We start from the raw sequence: 22,419 nt of genomic DNA, 5'->3' as shown, positions 1-22,419 counted from the left end.
GTGTTGTAGGAAGCTTGTCTGTGGCGGAGGTTGTACCGGCGTGAATCCCTGTCCTGTTGCTGGGTGATGTGGACGCGTGCTAGTTGGCGTGCTTGCTCAGCATCTTGGGCAAACTGCTCGGCGTCAGAACAAAGTTCGGTATCTGTTTGGTAAGGGAGCATTGCGTCCAGCATCGTCCGAACCTCCCTGCCGTAAACGAGGCGAAACGGCGTGAAACGTGTAGTCTCTTGGACTGCCGTATTGTATGCGAACGTCACATATGGTATGATCGCATCCCAAGTCTTGTGCTGGGCGTCGACGTACATCGCCAGCATATCCGCGATGGTCTTATTAAGCCTTTCCGTCAGCCCATTGGTCTGCGGATGGTAAGCAGTAGCTTTTCGATGCGCCGTACCACTGAGATGAAAGACTTCGGCCATCATTTTTGAAGTAAAGGCAGTCCCTCTATCAGTAATAATACAGGTAGGAGCACCGTGCCGTAGTATGATCTGGTGTACAAAGAAATGGGCAACTTCAGACGCTGTACCACTAGGTAACGCTTTGGTCTCGGCATAGCGAGTCAGATAGTCTGTGGCGATGATTATCCAACGGTTGCCACCAGAGGACCGAGGGAAAGGACCGAGAAGGTCCATGCCGACTTGATCAAATGGTGCTCGTGGTGGTATTATGGGCATGAGGAGGCCCGCAGGCTTTGATTGCGGAACCTTCCGACGCTGACATTGCCGACAGCTCTTCACATAGCGCTTAACAACAGTGGCAAGGTTGGGCCAGTAGAATGTCTGTCGTATCCTAGCAAGTGTGCGAGAATAGCCCAAGTGGCCAGATGTTGGTTCATCGTGGCACGCGGAAAGGATTTCCTCTCTCAGAGCTGTGGGTACCACGAGGAGGTAGGTTCTTGACTCGGATCTAGAGTTCTGCTTATAAAGCACACCACCTCTCAGGCAGAAAGTTGAGAGGCTCCGAGAAAAGCACTTAGGTATGGTGGCTGGCTGACCTTCTAAATAATCAATCAGTGCTCGTAAATCAATCTGGATCTGCACGCTGCTGATGTGATATATCTGAAGCATCAACAGCTCCGAGGAAACTGTCAGCGTCATCCATGTCTGGTGGAGCGAGTTCGACAGGCGCGCGGGAGAGCGTGTCAGCATCTTCATGCCTATGTCCGGACTTATAAACAATAGTGAGATCGAACTCCTGTAGGCGAAGGCTCCATCGCGCCAGGTGGCCGCATGGGTCACGCAGGTTGGCCAGCCAACACAAAGAATGGTGGTCAGTGACAACTTTAAATGGGCGACCATAAAGATAGGGGCGAAATTTCGCAGCAGCCCAAATAATGGCGAGGCATTCCTTTTCAGTAGTTGAATAGTTCGTCTCGGCGCGGGATAAAGTACGGCTGGCATAGGCGATGACTCGTTAAACACCCTCTTGACGTTGCACGAGAACCGCCCCAAGGCCAATGTTACTGGCGTCGGTGTGTATTTCTGTCTCCCCCTGCTCATCGAAATGGGCTAGAACAGGCGGCGATTGGAGACGGAGACGCAGCTCGGCAAAAGCAGCTTCTTGTTCGTGCGTCCAAACAAAAGGGGTGTCTCCCCGAGTGAGCTGAGTCAGCGGTTCAGCGAGATCAGCGAAGTTATCGATAAAACGCCGGTAGTAACTGCACAAGCCGAGAAATCGGCGAACAGCTTTCTTGTCACGTGGAATCGGAAATTCCGCAACAGCAGCAATTTTGTCAGGGTCGGGCTTCACGCCGGCGGCGCTGACGACATGGCCGAGAAATTTAAGCTCTCGGTAGCCAAAGTGGCATTTCTGTGGCTTAAGTGTCAAGTTAGCGGATCGAAGGGCTTCGAGTACTGACCGCAGGCGCTGAAGATGTTGTGCAAATGATTCTGCGAAGACCACTACGTCATCTAGGTAGACTAGACAACACTGCCATTTAAGGCCGGCGAGGACAGTGTCCATCATCCGCTGAAATGTGGCCGGCGCGGAACACAGGCCGAAAGGTAGAACTTTAAATTCGTAAAGGCCGTCGGGTGTGACGAAGGCCGTCTTCTCACGATCTCACTCATCGACCTCAATCTGCCAGTAGCCACTTTTTAGATCGATGGACGAAAAATACTTTGCACGCCGAAGGCGGTCGAGAGAGTCGTCAATCCGCGGCAAGGGGTAGACATCCTTCTTGGTTACGGCGTTCAGTTTGCGGTAATCGACGCAAAAACGTAACGTGCCGTCTTTCTTTTTAACTAGAACGACCGGGGAGGACCACGGGCTATTGGAAGGCTGGATAACCTCATCTTCGAGCATTTCCTTAACTTGTGACCTAATAACTTCGCGCTCGGTCGAAGAGACGCGGTAGGGGTGCTGGCGGATTGGGCGCACATTATCGAACGTCACGATCTGGTGCTTGGCGATGGGAGTTTGATTCACTTTTGACGACGATGCAAAACACTCTTTGAATTCGAGTAACAATGAAAACAGCTGGTCGCGCTGGCTGACCGATAGCTCTGAGCTGACATCGAGATTGTCGAGGGATGTGGGCGGTGGCACGGTTTCTGCGGACAAGCACTCGGAGACATCAGATATGCGTTCGGCGAAAGCTACGAAAGTGTCACGAAAAAGGTGCCGATACTCGTGCGAAAAATTTGTAACAAGTACCTTGGACTGACCACGGTGAAGATGTATCAAACTGCGGGCCACGCAGACTCCTTGTGTCAACAGTAACGATACGTTAGTTTCGGCTATTGCGTCACCATCGTTAAGGGCATTGCATTTGACATTAACGAAGGTGCTGGTTCGGGGTGGCAGAGTGACACTGTCCTCATAAACTCGAAGCACATTGAGTGGTCGCTTTGCACCGCTGAGGGCCACTGCTTTTTCAGTAGAAAACGAGACCTTAGAATTCCGGAGGTCAATAATTGCGCCATATTCACGAAGGAAATCTACGCCCAGAATCAGGTCACGCGAACAGCTTTTCAGAACAAGGCAGCTTACCACAAATGTTGATTCTTGAATTTGAACTCTGGCCGTGCACATGCCCACAGGAGTAATCAGATGACCACCCGCGGTGCGAACGTTTGTGCCAGCCCACGGAGTCAAAACCTTCTTGAGAACTGCGGCAAACTGGCTGCTCAAAATAGAATAATCAGCGCCAGTATCCAACAGAGCCCGAACATGGCGACCATCCAGTACTACGGGTATGTCCAACGAAATTTGCTCGCGAATGTCAGGCTTCTGAGTCTTTGAGTGCTCTGCGTTGGTGCACGCGGTCTGCTTCACCTGCAATTCGTCGTCGTTGCAGGTGCGTTGTTGCAGCGTCCATTCCACCGGCAGTTCGTCGTCGTTGTGGGTGCGTGGTTGCGTCGTTTGTTCCACCGGCAATTCGTCGTCGTTGCGGGTGCGTGGTTGCGTCGTTTGTTCCACCGGCAATTCGTCGTCGTTGCGGGTGCGCCGTTTCGTCGTCGGTTCCACCGGCAATTCGTCGTGGTTGCAGGTGCGTCGTGATGGCGTCGAGGTGGCGGTATGATCGGTAACTGCGGACTTTTCCAATGTCGATGCGTAGTCTTTCCGTGTCCGCATCAATGGGGGGTCTCCCGCGCCGCGATGTCCAGCGAGCCTACCCCCGAAGGTCGCTGGTTTCAGTTTTCCCTCTGGGGACTGGGCGAGCGGCTCTGCGCTGCCCATGAGGAACTCGTAGCAGATGGCGACGGGCGAGACCTGGGTGACGGTGATCTAGATGGTCGCAGACGAGACGGAACGATCCGGCGCTGATCATTGACGAAATCTTCAACGGCTCGAGGCCGTTCGCCATAGCGAGGCCGCGGAGAATCAGCTGAAAACCCTTCGAGACCTAGTCGACGGTAGGGACAGCGCCGATAGACATGACCCGGTTCGCCGCAGTGAAAGCATAGCGGCCGTCGGTCGGGGGTACGCCACTCGTCTGCTTTCCGTGTAGGCGGTCGAGAATCTGTGACGTACTGGATCACGGGGGCTGCTGTTTTCGGCCCAGCTACGTTCGGAGGAATCAGGGACGGCGACGAGGGCGGAGAGTATTGCAGCACCTGGGAGTATGTAGGGCGGTGACACTCTGGTGGTGTAGGAGGAGGAGTAGGGCCAGGTTCACCGATTGGAAATGGAGGCCGGAGCGCTTGCTGCACCTCGTCGCGGACAACGCTGGCGATGGAGGAAGGAGCTGGTTGAGGTGTGCCATACATCAGTCGGAGTTCGTCGCGCACAACGGAACGTATGAGCTCCCGTAGCGCCGATGTGTCCATGCTATGCGATGGGAACTCAGCAGAGACGGAGGCGGCGTGGATGGTGGGATCCCGTGCCGAAGCTCGCTGCTGAAGCACTTTCTCTATAGTGGATGTTTCAGCAAAGAATTCTGCAACAGTTTTCGGCGGGCTGCGCACCAGGCCAGCGAAAAGCTGCTCTTTGACGCCACGCATGAGGTAGCGCAGCTTTTTGTCCTCGGACATCGTAGGATCCGCACGCTTAAACAGGCGCGTCATGTCTTCGATATACCCCGCTACAGTTTCGTTAGGCATTTGGATCCGAGTGTGTAGAGCGCGTTCGGCCCGTTCGCGGCGATCTGAGCTTCCGTAAGTTGCCGCAAGATGACGTTTGAACTCACTCCAAGACGACAGCTGCTCTTCATGGTTCTCGAACCACGTCCGAGCGCCATCCTCGAGGCTGAAATATACATTTCGAAGCCGTGCGGCGTCATCCCAGAGGTTGAATGTAGCTACCCTTTCGTAGTGCTGCAACCAGTCGTCGACGTCTTCATAGGTGTCCCCGTGAAAGGTCTTTGGGACGCGGGGGTTTTGCAACGTCACGTAGGTGGGGGTCGCGCCAGGCATTGCGACGACGTCGTGGCTACTGGTAGTCATGCCCGAGGGGGAAAACTCAGGTGGTAGGCCTCGTTGCCTGCGGCTAGTGCGGTGAACGGGCGTTTCCTCGAATATATGACCAGCACTCCTGCTTAGCGTAGGGGTACGGGACATCAGACCTGACCTCCACCAGATTTGTCACGGTGTTGGCGACTGGGGCTAGATTAACAGAGCCGGTACAGGTAGAATCACACGGTCCAAGGTTTAGATATGTCCTGCGAGTCCGGAGCCGATTCACTTCAACGTCGTCTTTCACTCTGAGCGCCCCTTGGCAATATTCTGGCCAGTTATTGCGATCTACCTTGGTTTTATTAAAAGGTAGAGAAGGAATCCCAAACCTTTTGAGGCTTAAAGCTGCATTGCTTAGTTAAAAGGTTGTCAGGGGCCTTGAAGACCCATGTCAATGCATTCTCGAGCAACACTTCTGAATCAGGCATAAGCCAAAATAGCACAACTGACAGAGTCGCCTTTTTTTTTTTCTTGCCAAGACCACAAGAATTGAAGCATATTAGAAATCGGGCAAAATATGGTAAGCCCTGACAATATGCACTAGTTCTGATTTGATATCAACATATAAAAAAGATAACATTCCCTGTATGTAGCTAAAAGGTACAACAGATCTGGAGAAACTCAAATTTGAAACTGCACAAGTCTTAACGGGTTAACTGAAGATCCAAGCTACAGCACACATGACGAAAATGATAAAAAAATGACAATTAGATTAGGAGGCCTATAGAAACCTATAGAAATTTAAGTTAACTTGCCACCAAAAAACAACTTTCTCTCCAAGCGCAGCAATCGGGCAGTAATTCAAAACGCAAATGCAATAGTGAAACGCTGCAACAAATTACAATCTGACGTACCCATTTCGATGACAGCCTTCAGGGCTTGGCCCATGTAGCCGCCCAGGCATCCATGGTCTCCTTTGTCACAGTCAACAAGTTCTGTGAACAAAACGCACAAGAATGTTGTAAGAATATTGTAAGCAGTCTATGTAATACTTGACCTGTTGCTCGCAAATGCCAGCACCTAAACCGACCAGCATAGATGGACATTCAATTCTCTTCAAAACAAAAGATGAATATTTGTTTTAAAGAAAAGAAGCAGAACATGCAAAGGCACACAAAAAGAGCTTACAAAAATTCTCAGCTATTTAAAGGGGCCATGTCATGGTCATCCAATATATTGCAGTTTTGTAGTCTGGCAGATAATACTGGACCTTATTATTTATTTTCGAAACTTGACTGCCCTAGATGTATCCTTTATTCCCAAACAAGTGAAACAAGTCAAAATAGTACCCTTCAAAGTTGACCGTGCTGAGGTGACCGCATACCTGTGACATACGTGCAACAGCAAGTGTGACAAAACATGGGCGGCCTTGTCTCCGATGATAAGCGGACTACTTAGTTCCTGTTTTGCTTTCATGATCTTATCGCTGTTTGTGCCAGCCCATGGCAACGGTGGCTATCAGCCGCACAGCAGCCAGATATAACCGATCGCAGCTGTGCGGAATTTTAGGCAATCGTTAGTGGTACGAAGCGTTTTCTGCGCTTTTCTCATTTAAAAAGCAGGCAACTATAGCCCAATTTTTGCCAAATAAATTTACCACAATGCTAGCGGTTCTATCAGTTTTAACGAGCCCATTTAGTAATTCGAACTTTCGATAATTTTACCTTTTTTTTCTGGTCCCATGGAGTTCGAATGAATGAGCTTTTACTGTAATGCAAATGAAGTGACTGCAAGATCTGAGACTTTCTAATTATCAACAACTGACCATCACCTGTCACACGTTACTGTAACTTCATCGGAGCACATTGGTGCTAGATATCGCACTGTACCTGTTGTTTACTAAACTAGTGTTAGCAAACCCACATGATAAAGATCACGTGACTGTCAGCAAGACCACAGCTTCTTAATGCCAATGTTTTCAGTCTCGCTACTACTTGCGAGTTTCCTAACATCAGTTCATCTGAATGGTGATGGATGAGAATCATGTGTAATGGCAATGCTGGCTTATGAATTGGGATCAGGTGTTCCCTCTTAAGCACACCCTTCTTCTGACCCCATGGTTTTGCTTTTATCGATAAAACTCCATTCGTAGACACGGGGAGCAGAAAAGACTGTGTGGTATGGAAGTGAAATGCTTTCTGGGGTTTCATGAACTCACAACAAAAGCAAGCATGTCTTAATTAGTCAGCTCACCCATGCACCTCGTCGGCCTCTTAACTGAGCGTCCTGGAGACTAATGTTCTTGATAATGCAAAAGGTGTACATGTGCATGCCATAAACATGGGCGAGAGACTGAACACAAGGACCGGAGTAAACCCTAGAAAAGAGGGCTTACCTTGTTCCGAAAGTGATAGCAATTTGTTGCGAGACAGGAACCATTGCCCCTCCACATTGCCGGTCACTGAGAAGGCCCAACATGAACCGCATGCCCCCTGCAAGTCAACCGGGGCAGAATAATAATTGTCATCATTATCAGTCTAACTGTACACACCCACTAGAGAACAACGGCCTTCCACACATTATTCTAACTACCCATGTCCAGTGTTGGCACCGGAGCAGTCTACAGAAAAAGCAAGTGCAGAACAAAAACCAGTGACGACTGAGAGCGATGATAAGAGATATATATAAATACTAGAGGTGTGAATGTTCAAAATTTTGGATATGAATCAAATATATGCTTGTTATTCGATTTGTATTTGTATTCGAAGAATTGACATTCGGAACTTCCAAATATATTCGAAAATTTCTGAACAGAAAATTTTATTTTCTAATTCACTGTAGTTTTGCCGCAGTGCGCGCTTCACCACATTGCTTGACTGCATGGGCTCTGCAGTGAAGCATCCTCAAACCACAACTGGCTGTTTCGAGAACAGAGCCCCTTCTTCCGTCATAACATATCCTTTTATGCCTTGAGGTAATTAACACCACAAATAATTAAAAAAATGGAAAAAAGAATGTTTGTTCTCCCTTTCGTGTCATCTCACATGCAGACAACTATCATGCAGGTGTTCATCACATACAATTACTTAAATTAAATTAAATGCTTTTCAGCGGCTTTTCCCAGGCCCATTCGATAATTCAAGCTTTCGTTACCTAAATCGGACATTTCTTTATGGTGCCTTGAAGGCCGAATTAATGAGAGTTTATTGTTTTTCACAGCAACATGACATCTCCATCTAGTTTCATGCACGTCCATCACATACAAAAAAAAAAAAGAAGCTATATGGAAGCCTGTATAATAGATATACTGAATTTTTCATTAGAGTATGCCCTTCTGTGCAATTTTTGTTTAATTTTATTTGCGAACACTGTATGAATTTTGAAACAAACACAATAGACAATGTTTGATATTTTAAATTTTTGCATTCTTTTTTCACTGACCAGATATTTGGTATTTGATTTGGTATCTGAATCATTTTGGATCTACTACTTCCTCCTCTGATCTAAACTACTATTAACTAAAGACATTCCCATACACTTCTCCTGGTTTCAGTGACTAGACTTCTTCCATTTGTACAGCCTTTGTCAAAAGTTTAAAGCCCAGAGGGCTTGCTTTTAAGGCGCATATTATGACTTTTTTAACAATCGTGGAAGTGTTAGCCATTGGAGAGGGTAGGATTAAAAATCTTCTTACCTTCAGCACGTTTGGCAAACTGGGAATGCATTACGAACTACATAGTATGGCTCAGAAGTAGACACCCCCGGACTCTAAACTTTTGACAAAGGGTGCACATCGCAACATTCACTTGCCTTAATATGCTCTTAATACATGTGGGAAAACTTAAAACAAGGTGCTTAAACAGCAAATTCACAGAGCGAATGCCATCAACAGCAAACACTAGTATCCCCAAACTGTTTGAATTGTGCATGTTCACGCACTGCTCTTGTGTTCCACTTTATTTAAATTTTCTACTGCGTCCATCAAAGCACGGTCGATCCCAGGCTTGTACTTGCTCCTCTCCAGTAAAATACTTCGATCTATAAGTGAATAAACAATGTTATAAAACAGACGAATATTTAAATAAGTGCCCCGAACATCATCACACACCTGGTTCTTCACTTCGGTCACTGCCCCCTTGGTCCTCCAGTCAAAAAGGTCGGGCAGCGGCTCGTGAACGGGTCCGACCTTGATGGGCTTGACTTCTTCCTTGTGTTCACTGAGATCCTTCTTCAGTCCAAGATAGTGGCGTTCAAACTCACTCGCTGCAGTGAATGACAGCATATTAGAAGGATATAACAATGCATCAACAGACACAAGCATACAGCTAAAATTTAGTTCTTGCACACCGTGCTAAAAATCGTAGCACACTTTGTTTATTTATGTGAGTGGTCTTACTCTCAATCCAAGTGATATTCGATTAGGTACGTTCACCTATACCGCGATGGTGCAATGGTAAGACGCCCGTCTACTGTGTTGGAGTACTGGGGTTCAATCCCGACTGGCGACGGCTGCGTTTCAATGGAGGCAAAATGAAGAGGCGTCCGTATGCACTGTGTGATGTCAGTGCATGTTCGTATCCCTCCACTATGGCTCAGGAGCTTTCTCTCTTTCCACCTTCACCCCCACCTCCCTGCCTTCCCTTCTGGCAGGTCAGGTGTCCACAGAAACAAGTGTGACAGATACTGCGCCTTTCCCTTTCTGTGAACCAATTATTATATTCACCTATACAGGCACATCTGGTCAGAATATCCTAATTATATTCACGTATACACCGATGAATCTGTGTCAGCACAGGCATCCGCTGCAGCTGTGGTCATACCAGCTCAGAAAACGACTCTGCATTTCCTTTTGGGACATACTTCTACATCAACCGCTGCTGAACTTGTAGCCATTCGGGGATCTATTCACTACATATGTGGGGAACCACCTCAAAAATGGTGTATATTCACGGACTCAAAGATTGCATTGCAAGTTTTGGAAAACTTGTTACGCCACACTGCCTATCAGTCCCTGGCAGTAAACATTATGAAGTTCCTCACATCTGCCCAGCTGCAAGGCCACAGGATAATGTTTCAATGGATTCCTGCCCACTGCAGGCTCCATAGGAATGAACAGGCCGATGTTGAAGCGAAAAGCGCACTCATCAATGGCCTCCAAACAGCTGTGCCTTTTTCAAGAGCGGACACGACGTGCCTTCTTACGAGTTGTATGAAGAATGCTACAGCAGCTTACTGGGCCCAGCCAGACGCCTGACACATTCGTCTAAGATAGCTCGATCGAACATTGAAATTTTATGTTCCGCGTGATATTCCGCGTCATCAGGCATGCTTGCTACATAGACTTCGTTTAAACGTGGCTTTCACGTGCAATTACTTACATTTAATTGGACAGATAGACTCGCCGGAATGTTCAACTCGGGGCATCCCAAAGACTGTGGACCATATATTATTGGTGTGCCCAGCATATGCGTGCGAAAGAAGTGTGCTAGCCGCTTCCTTGAAGCGTTTGGACAAGAGGCCTCTGTCGGAGGAACTGATGCTGAGCGCTTGGCAGGACAAGGGGAAGGGTGTCCAGGCAGTGTGTGCTCTTTGCCGTTTTTTGCGCGCCAGCGGACTTGATTCATGCTCGTAAAGCAAGCTACTGTGCCTGCATATGTATTCCATATGCCTTCTCCCACATCGTCACCCATCATGATCTTTCTTCTCTCCTTCCCCTTCCCTAGTGCAGAGTAGCAGGCCAGATTTAAATTATTCCGGCCAATCTCTGCCTTTTCCTTTCAATAAATTCATCTATCTATCTACCCACTGGTTTTAATCATAATCTTAGAATTTTGTAAAATTTATATTTGATATATATTCAGGGCCAGTGACCACTAAAGATTCATGATTAAACCAGCTTTTCCCTCCAAGTGAATGAGTGAAAGTTGAAACACCATAATTCCTAGTACAATAGTGAAATGTATGTGCCAAACAGCTCCTCGATGCCATAAAGTCAGAATTGTGCAAACAAAGGCCTCATTATTCCTTGTACATGTAATCACTAGAGATCTGTAAACACAGTCGGTGACCAACTTTTCGGACGAGTCTTTAAAGCTGCTCAAAAAATAAAATGATGTTTTTTATTGTGAATTCGTGTTTTTTGGACTGCAGCCCCTGAGAGTTTAAAAGATCAGTCGCCTACTGCAGCAAAACTTCTATTGCGAAGCAAATTCGAATATTAAAAATTGAGTGCAAATAGTCATGGCCACGCTGTTTCAACAGAGATGGCTCAGATGGAAGCCCTGAAGCTGGCCCGGGAAATGAACATTCCACGAGAGTTCCATGCACGCTGTGGTTGGCTTCAGTGCTCTACGGCACGGCGTGGATTTCAGACGCGATGGCGAACAACAATGTGCCAGCGGCTCCCTGATGCTTACGAGAAAAAATTGTTCAGCATTTAACGATATGTCATCGGACTTCAAAAGGAGCAGAGCTATTTACTGTCTCAGGTGGGAAATGCCAATTAGACCCCAGTGTACTTTGAGATGCCGATGGATATGACTATGGAAAAAAAGGGTTACAAATCATTCAGCATACTGACCGGCAGAAATGCCAAGCTGCGCTGCACAGTGATGTTATGTGCTTTGGCTGATGGCATGAAACTGCGCCCATATGTAATGTTTAAGCTTAAGACGCTACCTAGCACACCACTGCCCCCAGGAATTGTTGTGTGTGAAGAAGAAAATTTCTGGATGAACGATGTCCTAGTTGGTGACTGGATCCAAGTAATATGAGAATGAAGATCAGGTGCCTTGCTGGCACACCGGTCGATGCTCATGCTGGATTCCTTCCGAGGTCACTGCACTGATGCCGTGAAGGCTCCCCTCGCTAAGACCGGCATCGACCTCATTGTGATACCTGAAGGCATAACGTCCATGTGACAGCTAATCGACAAGCGCCTGAACAAGCAGTGAAGCGGCTATATGTCCAGTGGATGCATGCCAACGGGACGCATGCCAAGGCCCAAAATTCCACTGCTCTGCCAGTGGATCGTGAACGCGTGGAAAGCAATACCGACCGACTTGGTGCGTAAGAGCTTCAAAAAATGTGCCATCTGTAACAGCTTTGATGGTTCCGAGGACGACTACGTCTTTGAGAGTGGCGACGAAGCCTCGGATGGTGGCAGCGAGAGCGGTGACGATTGAGAATCTGATAACTAGTGATGGTTTGGCAGTCCTTTGAATAAATGTTCTGAAAACAAAATGATTACTAAGTGTGCAATTGTATCTTTCTAGTGCTCTTTTTTTTTTCCTTTTTTTTTTTCAGATAAATGCACGGGTTACAAATGAGGACTTTTTTTTTTCGTGGAATTTAAAGTTAGGGGTGCAGATTATATGCAGGGGCGGGTTATACGCAAGTAAATATGGCAATTTCTAAAATTAGTGCGGATAGCTAAAAAGAAATGGAAACATTTTTCACAACCACAGCTATCAAAAGAATATTGCAAAAAAAAAAAAATCTGCTTTCACCCATCATAGCCTAATTTGTCACACCTGTAAGTCCTACCAGGCATTAAATAAATAAGCAACCAGGAATCACACAGTAATACTTTGTTTACAATTGTTTGATAACAATTGTTGTCAGTGAATAAAAGTCTAATTTCAAAGTCTGACTTATTGCTCACACAGAAAAGGGTGGTTACTGAATGATCGATACCTTGTTACTGGAACAGGAACATCAGCGATCAATTAAATGTGAGACAAGGCACTCGCAAAATGCAAATGAGAGAGCTTGTAAAATAGATGGAAGAGCTACAACCTGAGCAGTAACATCAGTGAACCCATCCTTACTACTTCCACATTACCTCGTGATGATTGAAGACAAAGTATTGGTTGCAGAATTCCACCCGAAACTTAGTGTTCACGTCAACACACAATCTGCTTAGCCCTCACATATCCGTAGTGGGCATTAACCCTATCGTGGAGTCCGTAACCCCCGGTTTAGATCAACTAGATACATAATTTCTGAACGTTCATGATGTCTGCAAATTCACATTCACTATTCGAGCTATTCGAATAGCTCAAACAGTGAAAGTGCAGCGCAAATTGAATGGCTAATACTATTTGAAAATTGTTCGAAATTTAGAATATCTAATAGTAATGATCTAAAACATGAGCTCTTGCTATCTGCAGTGTTGAGACAGCACAGAAACAAAAAGAAAAAAAAAAAAAAAAAAAAAAGCACAGCTCTACTCACGAGACAAGTCTGAGAACTCTGTGAGGCCATAATGAGCTGTTCCCTCTTCGAGTCGGTTGAAAAGGGCAATCCTTTTCAAGTTGTTCCTGAAGATCAGGAAGCGGGCTTCGTGTTCTACAAAAAAAAAAAAAAAAAAAAAGAAAAAGAAAAAAAAAGCAGAAATTAAAAACAGCAATAAAACAATTCTAGATCCACCATTTAAACGTGCATATGACCGTTGGTTATGAAGGAAGGCAGCAATGTCAACTAGCAAGAAGCATGAACGCTTCCAGGGTTTCATGAGACCAAAAACCTAATGGCATGAATATGCAATAAATTTCGGTCATGGAACATGCTTTTGTACCACCCTGACTTTAATGCCTTCAGTCATGATGAATTAATCTCAATTGAGATCTCAAATTGATTTTAATTGAGTTGCGGTGGAGAACAGCTTCGGTGACCAACCTAGGTAGAAATGTATTTATTTAAATATTTTGCAGCAACCTTTCACTAATTTAACATTGCTTCCAAACTCATAGGAGCCAACCAGTCTTTCTTTCTTGAGGGCGTAAAAGTACAAGCAAGACATAAGTACTAAATAAAACAGCTATCATTTCATAACAACTTCGGCTAAAGTGGAGAGAGTCGATGCATGCTTTGGAGAGGACTTAAATATAAAATGAATGGCATCGTGAATAAAGACTCATACACAGTGAGTGAACGGCATAACTAAAGCCTCATTTTTTTGAAACTAGCACAGATAAAAGGCTAGTTCAAGTGATAAACGGTTTGTCTCGCTGCTTTGTGAAGAGTTTGTCGGTCACAGTTTCCAGAGTTTCTAAAGCGATACAGATGCAAGCAACTATAGTGCTGAAAACTTTCATCAACCATATGGTTTCTTTGAACTTGGACACAAATTTTTAAGTGATGTGGACAGAAAAAAAGGCTAGAAGAATGAGGCCCCTGATTTTGTACCGCGCTTTCATCTTGGATCAATTATAGGTAAGTGCACCTTATGCTCTTAATGTGTTATGAGCACTGATTGGAAGGCATTCATGCAGCAAATTAAGGCTGCTATGACACAATCTGCTTTGTCTAATTCTATTTCATTCCAGCCATTCACGTGTTTTGTCTGACCTTCCAGTAACAGCGAGGGCACAGGAAAACCACAGGAAGAAACTGGAATGGAATTCGAACTAAATTACCATTTCAACACCCAATAACCCCAACCCCACCTCCACCGGTAACATGGTGTACCGCATTGACAAAGGGCCTTGCAGTGCGGATAAACATTCTTCCCAGAGTAAAGGCTCAGTTCCCTATAAGAACTGAGCTGTTACAGCCCTACAAGCATTCAACTACATAAGGAAATTGTGCAAAGTCTCTTCTATCTTATCTCATCAGTCTGAAAACATCCATTTGGTAACTCTCCCAAAATACACATTTGGAGAAAAACTTTAACGACAACATCTGAATTTGAAAGAGAACTTAGGCTATGGAGCAAACAATCTAGTTCCATGTATGGCAATTGGTTTGGATTAGCTTGCAGCGCCAACAAAGCATGTCATCAGTTTCGTGGAAATCGCCAAGTACAGGTCAGACTCAGTGCTATTAGGGAAGAAAAGTAATGAAAGAAGTACCAGATTAACTGCCACATATATTCCTCAGCTATAACAATTTTTTGCAGGAGTCACAGTGAAATCTCGTTAATTCAAACTCACTTCATGTGTTTCACTTTTCTATGCTGTCAAAATCAATACAAAACAGTAACTTTCACCAGGGCAATATTGGAGTCCCATTAAGTGTCGATCCAAATTTTCACAAACCTTGTTTGTCCTTGTAGGTCTTGTTGTAAGTGCGGACAAAAACGCTGAAGAGTGACCTCTCCTGGGACAACTTGAGGTGCTTTGACAGATAGGCAAATGTCAGGTCCTGGGAAATAGATGCCCACAACATTTGAAACTGTTTAAAAGGCTTTCCAAATCCCTAAACATCCTAAAGGTCCTTTCACGCAAACATTGGGGATCTGATAGGGCATGCCTTTTGCATATATATCGCTCTGTTGTGCGCTCCTCCTTGGACTATGGAAGCATAGTTTATGGATCAGCTAAGCAATCATATTTAAAGAAATTAGATCCAGTGCATAACTTAGGCCTCCGCCTTGCTTGTGGTGCATACAGAACGTCTCCTGTGCATAGCCTCTATGTTGAAACTAACGAGCCTTCACTCAAAGATAGACGAGCTTTACTTACATGCGCATATGTGCTCAGAATAAGGACACGGAAAAAACACATCTGTTACCCGATTGTCACAACTTGCCCCTCCCGAACAATAGTCTCAAATAAGCCTCAGACAACAAGACCATTGATAATGCGATTTGAAGATATTTGCCGTGAGCTCCATATTCTGGACACCTTGCCTGATGTCGCTCAAGAAAATAGGCCCCTGGCCCCATGGTACAACTTTCCAACAGTCTGTGACCTCACTCTTACACAGTTCAAAAAGAGCGAAACTCCTACAGAACATATATTACAAGAATATCGCGCACTAAAAGAGAAATACAGAAAATGCACAGAGTTTTACACGGATGGATCAAAAACTGCCTCCTATGTTGGCAGCGCTGTAGTGGATCGGAACTCTGAAAAAAGTATTAGACTTCCTCAATGTGCATCAGTATTTGCAGCCGAGTGTTATGCTGTCCGGGTAGCTGTAGCAAACATTGTGTACGAGGGCACTGAGAACAGCGTTATCTATACAGATTCACTGAGTGTACTCACAGCTCTAAACTCCAGAAATGCAGTCATGCCATTACTCGGTAACATAATACACGATGTAATAAAGATATCAACCCAAGGACATAACATAATATTCTGTTGGGTTCCAAGCCACATGGGCATTGAAGGAAATGAGAGAGCGGACGTGTGTGCTGCTCAAGCAGGCAGGAAAGAAATAGAGAAAGTAAACATACCTTATAAGGATTGCATAAAGTTAATTAAACGAAAACAAAAGGATATATGGCAGTCTATATGGAATAACCAAGAAAGAAATAAATTGCACCTCGTAAAGCCTATAATAGAAGAATGGGAAACAAGCACTCATCAGAAACGCTTCATGGAGGTTACAGTATGCCGTCTGCGTATCGGGCACACACATCTCACACATAATTTTTTACTAATGAAACAAGATAAGCCTACGTGTGGAGAACGCGGAGAAGTACTCACAGTCAACCACATCTTGATTACATGCCCAAAACTAGAGACACTACGGAGAAAGCATTTCACTATTTTTTATGATCGTGTCATCCCTTTCCATCCCAAATTACTTTTAGGAGAAAGAGCAATAATAAACTTAACATGTGTTCTTAGTCTTTTAAAAGAAGCAGACGTTCTGAATAAACTGTAACCTTTAACGAACCTTCTTCCCCTTTTCAAATAACAGATTTTAACCTTGCTCTTGGTGCATGATAGCCTCAGTTGCTTATGCGCCATAAAACCCCAATACAATACAATGTTTAAAAGGTTTGCTGGTGGCACAGTCTTATCGCACGAACAACAGTGGTCGCTGAGGAGTGGCTTTAAACCCCCCTCTTTTTATGATGAGGCGCTGGGTGTCCCAATGAGACCCCACAGCAGAAAGAGGAAGGTACAAATTTCCAAAAGTGTCACTGCTTTCTTCCAGTCACATTCACAACGACGAATGCCCGTGTCCATTTATGGATTTAAGCGCAATAAAAACATGTGATATATAGAGTATTACACTACCGTTTATATACCAGATGTTTCAGCAACCATTTTTAAATGTTCCTAAATACAGGAAGTTCGAGACAAAAAACATTTTCAGGGACAAACCCTCGACTACATATTGATTAACTAAAATGGATTAATTACCACATTAACCTAGTTGTGTGCTTGGTACCAATGGGGAGTCCAAATCCATGGACAAGACAATGCCTTATCAATTTTTTGAACAAAGAAAAAAACTTATTTTCTAAAGCCTTGCAGTGCGAGGAAGTCTGACGCTTTTTCCACACGAAACCAAAACTAATCCATTAGACGCACAAGTTTGGTAAAGAAGTCCCGCCGACTGATGGTGCATTGCAGTGACTTCGGCATCAAATTCGAACTTACTGCTCTACTGTGCTTTGTCACACACATCCTCCATCACTATATAACAGTGTTTCTGAAATGAGGGACCGTGGAGCAGTTTTCGGGGTCCGTGAAACCCAAGCTCGCCAAAAATAGAGGTCACTAAAACAAAACGTAATCCTCAAAAAAACTCACTAAAACAGGAATCCAGCACTAGCAAAATTGCCATGTGAATACTTTTAAATGATAAAAGAACATCAAAACTTTAACCATGAAGCAAAATGAAAATGTGAAAAGTAACAAGCGCTCCAAGTGTAGGAAATATCCATACCTTTGGATCTAGAACTCCCGATATCCGTGTGACAATTGACATGGCCTGGAGCAAGAAAAGAAAATGTTTACAAAAGATTTTTCTTCCTAAAGAGACGAGAAGAGACAGCATTTTTACTCTGGTAATTCTGGTAATAAGGACAAGGTATTCCCAGTCGAAAAAAACAATTGGGATTCACTGGGGTTTCCAAATGGGCCAACGGGTTCCAATTAGAAAACATGAAAACCCAATAGGAATTTCAAATAATCCACAAAACCCGAATTGCCTGAGAGCGTGTCCTTAAAGGGAAACTGAAGAGATTTTAGAATTCAATTAAATTAAAGGAGTCGAATGTGTGAAGGCTAAGGTTGATTCATGCCAAGCCGTTTTGCGCTAGCATTTAAATTCACGATGTAATCGCTCAATAAAACTATTCCGGCATTCAGGCTTCTCCGCAGTACACGGTGACAAGCGGGAACACCAGTGATGACGTCATCTCAGAGGTGATCCATTTCCAATGCGGAAACGTTTGCTCTGAGGAAGGAGACCAATGCCAAACGAAGGTGAAGGTCACAAGGCGTCGTTTGGTGGCATCGAGTCACTCGCAGAAAGAATTGGCCGAAAGATGTTGAAACTCCAAATGTAACCCATAATGACATCATTGTCTAGTTTCACCACACTGCTGCAATGCTGTGAAGAGAAGCCTGAAAAGTAGATTATGTCATAACTTTACATGGTAGCAGGAAACCATTTCGTGAGCTTAATCTACAACTTTCATATTCTAATGTGCGCATTCTGAGAAATTGTGAAAAAAGCATTTCAGCTTCCCTTTAAGGCTGCACGTAAAGCTCAAAAAGCTGCTTCAGAAGTAGAATAAAAGATATCGGGCATCCAAACCAAATTCAATATGAATAGTAATGTAGCTTCGCTATAGCAATTGAAATACAAACAGCGTAGCTAAAAATCGAATTAATTATGAATTGAGCAGTGATGGATGAATCAAATATTTTTACTAGTAAATTTACTATATGTGCAAATATTTGTACAGAAGAAGCAATCATGAAAAATACTGAAATGCCTGAGGCTGTAACTCGCCAAGTTGCCCGAGTTAAAAAGCTACAGCTCTTACAAAAGTATACATCTTCACAAAGAAGTACCACACAAAGTCAGTAAAGCAACTCTATGTCCATGACACTTAATACAGAAAACAGATAAGTATGAGCCATGGATCATGAATGGATCATATCGTGGCTCAGACCTTTCATCTCGCACATACTGATCACAGCAGGATGGTATACGGTGTCAGTTTTGAAAGAGTCATCAAATAAAAATATGAAAAAGCAAGTTGCTGAGAGAGTTGGTAATGGTCTTGCATAGTTACAGCACAACAGACAGACAGACAAGAAGGAAGGATGCTACACAGCACTGTGTTACGTCCTTCTCACTTGTCCTGTCTGAACCTCATGCCATTTATTTGAAAAGTATTCAAAGATATGGGAACAGGTTCAATTAATTTCAAATACACTGTGAACGTGCAATATTTCAATTGTTCAAAAAATAAAATACAATATTCAAATTTGCTATTCGGAACTTTCAAATACCTGTATCCCCACAAAGGACTAGAAAACAGACTACTATATCTTGGAGAAACCTTCTCAAACACGAAATTTGAATTTTTCAACAATTGATTCATTAAAAAAAAAAGAGGGCACAAGCTGTGGATTTATAAACACGAGTAAACACGAACTTTCACATTAACAGTTCTCAGAAATATGCAGACAAGCTTCTATCATTTTCAAGACAGGCAAACAACTCTGCGCAAAGGTTTTAAACATAAGTATGAGCGACGACAACTACTCCCGCAAGCCCTGCATTGAAAGTTAGAGAAGCAACTTCATGATGAGCTGTTTACTAAACTAAACAAACGTCGTGCCCATATACATGCCCTTTACATTTCAACCAACACTAGCTCAGGAAGATTTGGTTTGGCTTGGTTTGTGAGGTTTAACGTCCCAAAGCAACTCAAGGCTATGAGAAACGGCGTAGCTAGTGGAGGGCTCTGGAAATTTCAAACACCTGGGGTTCTTTAATGTGCACTAACATCACACAACACAGCACACGAGCGCCTTGCTTTTTGCCTCCATCGAAAAGTGGCCGCTGAGGCCGGGATTTGATCCCGCATCCTTAGGAACAGTAGTCGAGTGCTGTAATCATTGTGCCACCCCGGCGGGGCTAGCCCAGGAAGAATATAAATGTGCATGTTTCAGAGCACCCAAAAAACAAAATGTACCGTTAAGAAAGGTAGACATACCGCTTCGCACGTGAACGAGTTGACGTTGTGGTAGTTCTCCCAAGCCCTGCTGTACACCTCTGCTTCGCAAATCTTCACCGGCTGTTATTGAATAAACAAAGACAATTGATCAAGTTAAGAGCCTACCTCATTAAATGGACACTTTAGCAAGTTTCAATCATCCCTCCGAATTGTAGAACCAGCTGTATGACAAAAAAACTTCATTCAATAATATCAGTGAAGCAGACAGACCGTAAAAGAATGTATTTACTCTCAAAATGATTTCACAGCAATGAAAAGAGGTCATATGGTCATAATCAAAGGCTTTCTGCTTTAGAATTGAGAAAACATAATACTGGCAAAGCCATGCCACACTCACCTTCCCTTTCTTTGGTACACACAGCTCCCTGGAATAGTTGCCTTTGGAGACCTTGCACGTCGATTCTGTCATCTTCATCTTGAGCCTGTATATCACTCCCGACACAACCTGCAGGAAAAACGGAAGAGCGCAACGTGTGAAGACACATCACCAGCGATCATAGTCATTGCTGAGCTGAATACAGAAAGTCGTTTTACATTCGTGCAATACACCAATGATTTGAACTGAAAGGAGAAATTTTCTTAAATTATGCAGAGTTCTAATTACAAGAGACCCTTTTAAATAAATCTGACGTTGACCGGACTGAAGTGTCAGTTCGAATAAAAAGCATGTTCGAATCAGTTCGAATCGACTAGTACCCAATATACCTAGGAAAAAAAAAGATGGAAATAACAGAAAAATAACGAGATATCAAAAAAGGAATAGCAAGTGACTGAAAAAGAAAACTGAATTGACCACCTAACTATGGAAAAAATAAAATTTATGCTTTCAGAATTTTTCGTTCCTACAAGGAAAAAAAAAAAAAGAAAAGAAACGAAACGAGTACCAATGCGTGCAATACAAACGGCAAGATATTTTAGTCTGTCTTCACTCTGTTGAAACCTACTGATGCACGTATGCATTGTGTAGACATTTAATGCAGCAGTGCTGACAAATGCAAATAAATAATAACTGAGCATGCCTATGGTATGCTATGCAAGTTGTGACGCTCACGGAGAGAATGCATATCCACGGATTTTTACTTTTTTCTTTATCTCCCTCTGTTTCAACCTTTGCTGAATTGCTTCTTTCACAGACATGAATCAGGTGGCAGCCCATTGTATTATGTATGATACTGAGCCTTTCTTATCTATTTATTACTGCTACAGAGATACACAATACATTCAAGAGGTGTTTCAAAGCACTTGGTGGCATCTTATGACCACACATCCCATCCAATGACAAATACTGCTAAATGCAATACAAAAAAAGGGGTATATGCAATATAAGAAAAAGGCCATGAATGCTTTTCTGCATCAACAACATACGTTTCTTCTTAGAGTGAGAGCAATGCCGTGACTTCACCGTCTAAAACATATTGGGCACGTATAAGAATGATCTGTAGTCAAGCAATTCTATTACTATACTCCGTTTCATGCATCAAATGCAACACTGCCAAAGCTAGAGCTCTTGCTTGCACTCCCCGCATCCGTGATGAAAAATAGTGCCTGCTTTTGACGACAGGAATTAATAGTTGCTTTGTCTGCAAGCTTAATAAATCTTACATTTGCCATCAATTCTACAAAAAGCACCTTTTTTAAGAGAAAGGATCATGTTCGGTGAGTTTGTATGTTTTGTTTGTCGTTTTCACTCGTGCCGTGTTTTCGCTGCCCCACAACCCTGCCAGCAGTACCCTCCACACAGCGCAACACAGCGATCTCGACTGCCTCTTCTGAACGAATTTTTTCTGTAAGATTCGCATTGCGAAGATGTCCAGGCATGCGAAGCAAGTTATTGCGCTCGAAATAGAGCCCATTTCCGCAGAAACCCCTCCGCCATGAAACGAGCGCGTAGTGATACGCCTCTTTTTTTTTGTCTTGCGGACTACTTGCGTAGCTTTCGCTGCGTTGCAATTGATGTATGAAACAGAGTATAAGCAGAGCTAGTAGAAACTGACAGAAAAAGGTGGTGATATCAGAATGATTCTGAGGGACAGTTTCAATTTTCAACACCAAAATGTCTTTGCAGAAAATACCATTTTCCTAACTTTGAGGCACAAAACTGTCCAATATTGCTGCCACGCACTAAAGTTTAGGGCAACTTAGAAGCAAGAAACTTGTGATGACACCCAGAATCCAAGCACGAATGCAAAAAAAGAAAATTTGCGGCAAAGTTAAACTCTACCTTTAACGACATAGTGCGACGTGTCTGCAGCTACCTTTGTGAATCCTCGTTCTCATGCATCCACTTCACTACTCGCTTAATCGCTAATCCTTTGATCTGCGCATCTATTACATCACTCATACTCACCAGCATACAATTGTAACCATTATTGAAAGACCGCCAGACATAAATATAAAGCCTTACTTTAAACAAACCACACAAACGGGTTTGCGTGGCCTAGGAATAGCATATTTTATTCTGTATCTAATGATTTCAGGTAGGTTCATTTCCCATCTCATAGAAGCTGCCCAAGTTGGTAGCTCCTGTCAACCAATCACCAATCAGTGCCTGCCTCTATGACATGCCAACTAACATCTCACTGCCAGAAACGTGTTCATGACTTTTTGATCTAAGGATTCTGGGGAGGCTCATTTCCCATCTCA

The 22,419-nt window shown here is 44.0% G+C and overlaps 1 protein-coding gene across 1 annotated transcript in view; it reads right to left on the bottom strand.

The window, feature by feature from the left end:
* LOC146175648 (cathepsin L-like) overlaps nt 1–22,419 on the bottom strand; it is a 44,980-nt gene that overhangs the window by 16,008 nt on the left and 6,553 nt on the right. The window contains exons 2-9 of the mRNA XM_084582045.1: nt 20,114–20,221; nt 19,756–19,836; nt 17,466–17,510; nt 14,876–14,981; nt 13,071–13,184; nt 8,944–9,098; nt 7,231–7,327; nt 5,750–5,830 (exon numbers count right to left, since the gene is read on the bottom strand). Of these exons, the coding sequence (XP_084438171.1) occupies nt 5,750–5,830; nt 7,231–7,327; nt 8,944–9,098; nt 13,071–13,184; nt 14,876–14,981; nt 17,466–17,510; nt 19,756–19,836; nt 20,114–20,221 (787 nt within the window). The remainder of the gene's footprint in view (nt 1–5,749; nt 5,831–7,230; nt 7,328–8,943; nt 9,099–13,070; nt 13,185–14,875; nt 14,982–17,465; nt 17,511–19,755; nt 19,837–20,113; nt 20,222–22,419) is intronic.

Source organism: Amblyomma maculatum, chromosome 10 (genome assembly GCF_055883805.1).
Source record: "Amblyomma maculatum isolate TAMU_Amacu chromosome 10, ASM5588380v1, whole genome shotgun sequence".
Taxonomy (NCBI): Eukaryota; Metazoa; Arthropoda; class Arachnida; order Ixodida; family Ixodidae; genus Amblyomma; species Amblyomma maculatum.
The sequence above is the reverse complement of the archived record's forward strand: the minus strand, read 5'-3'. Positions and strand labels throughout refer to the sequence as shown.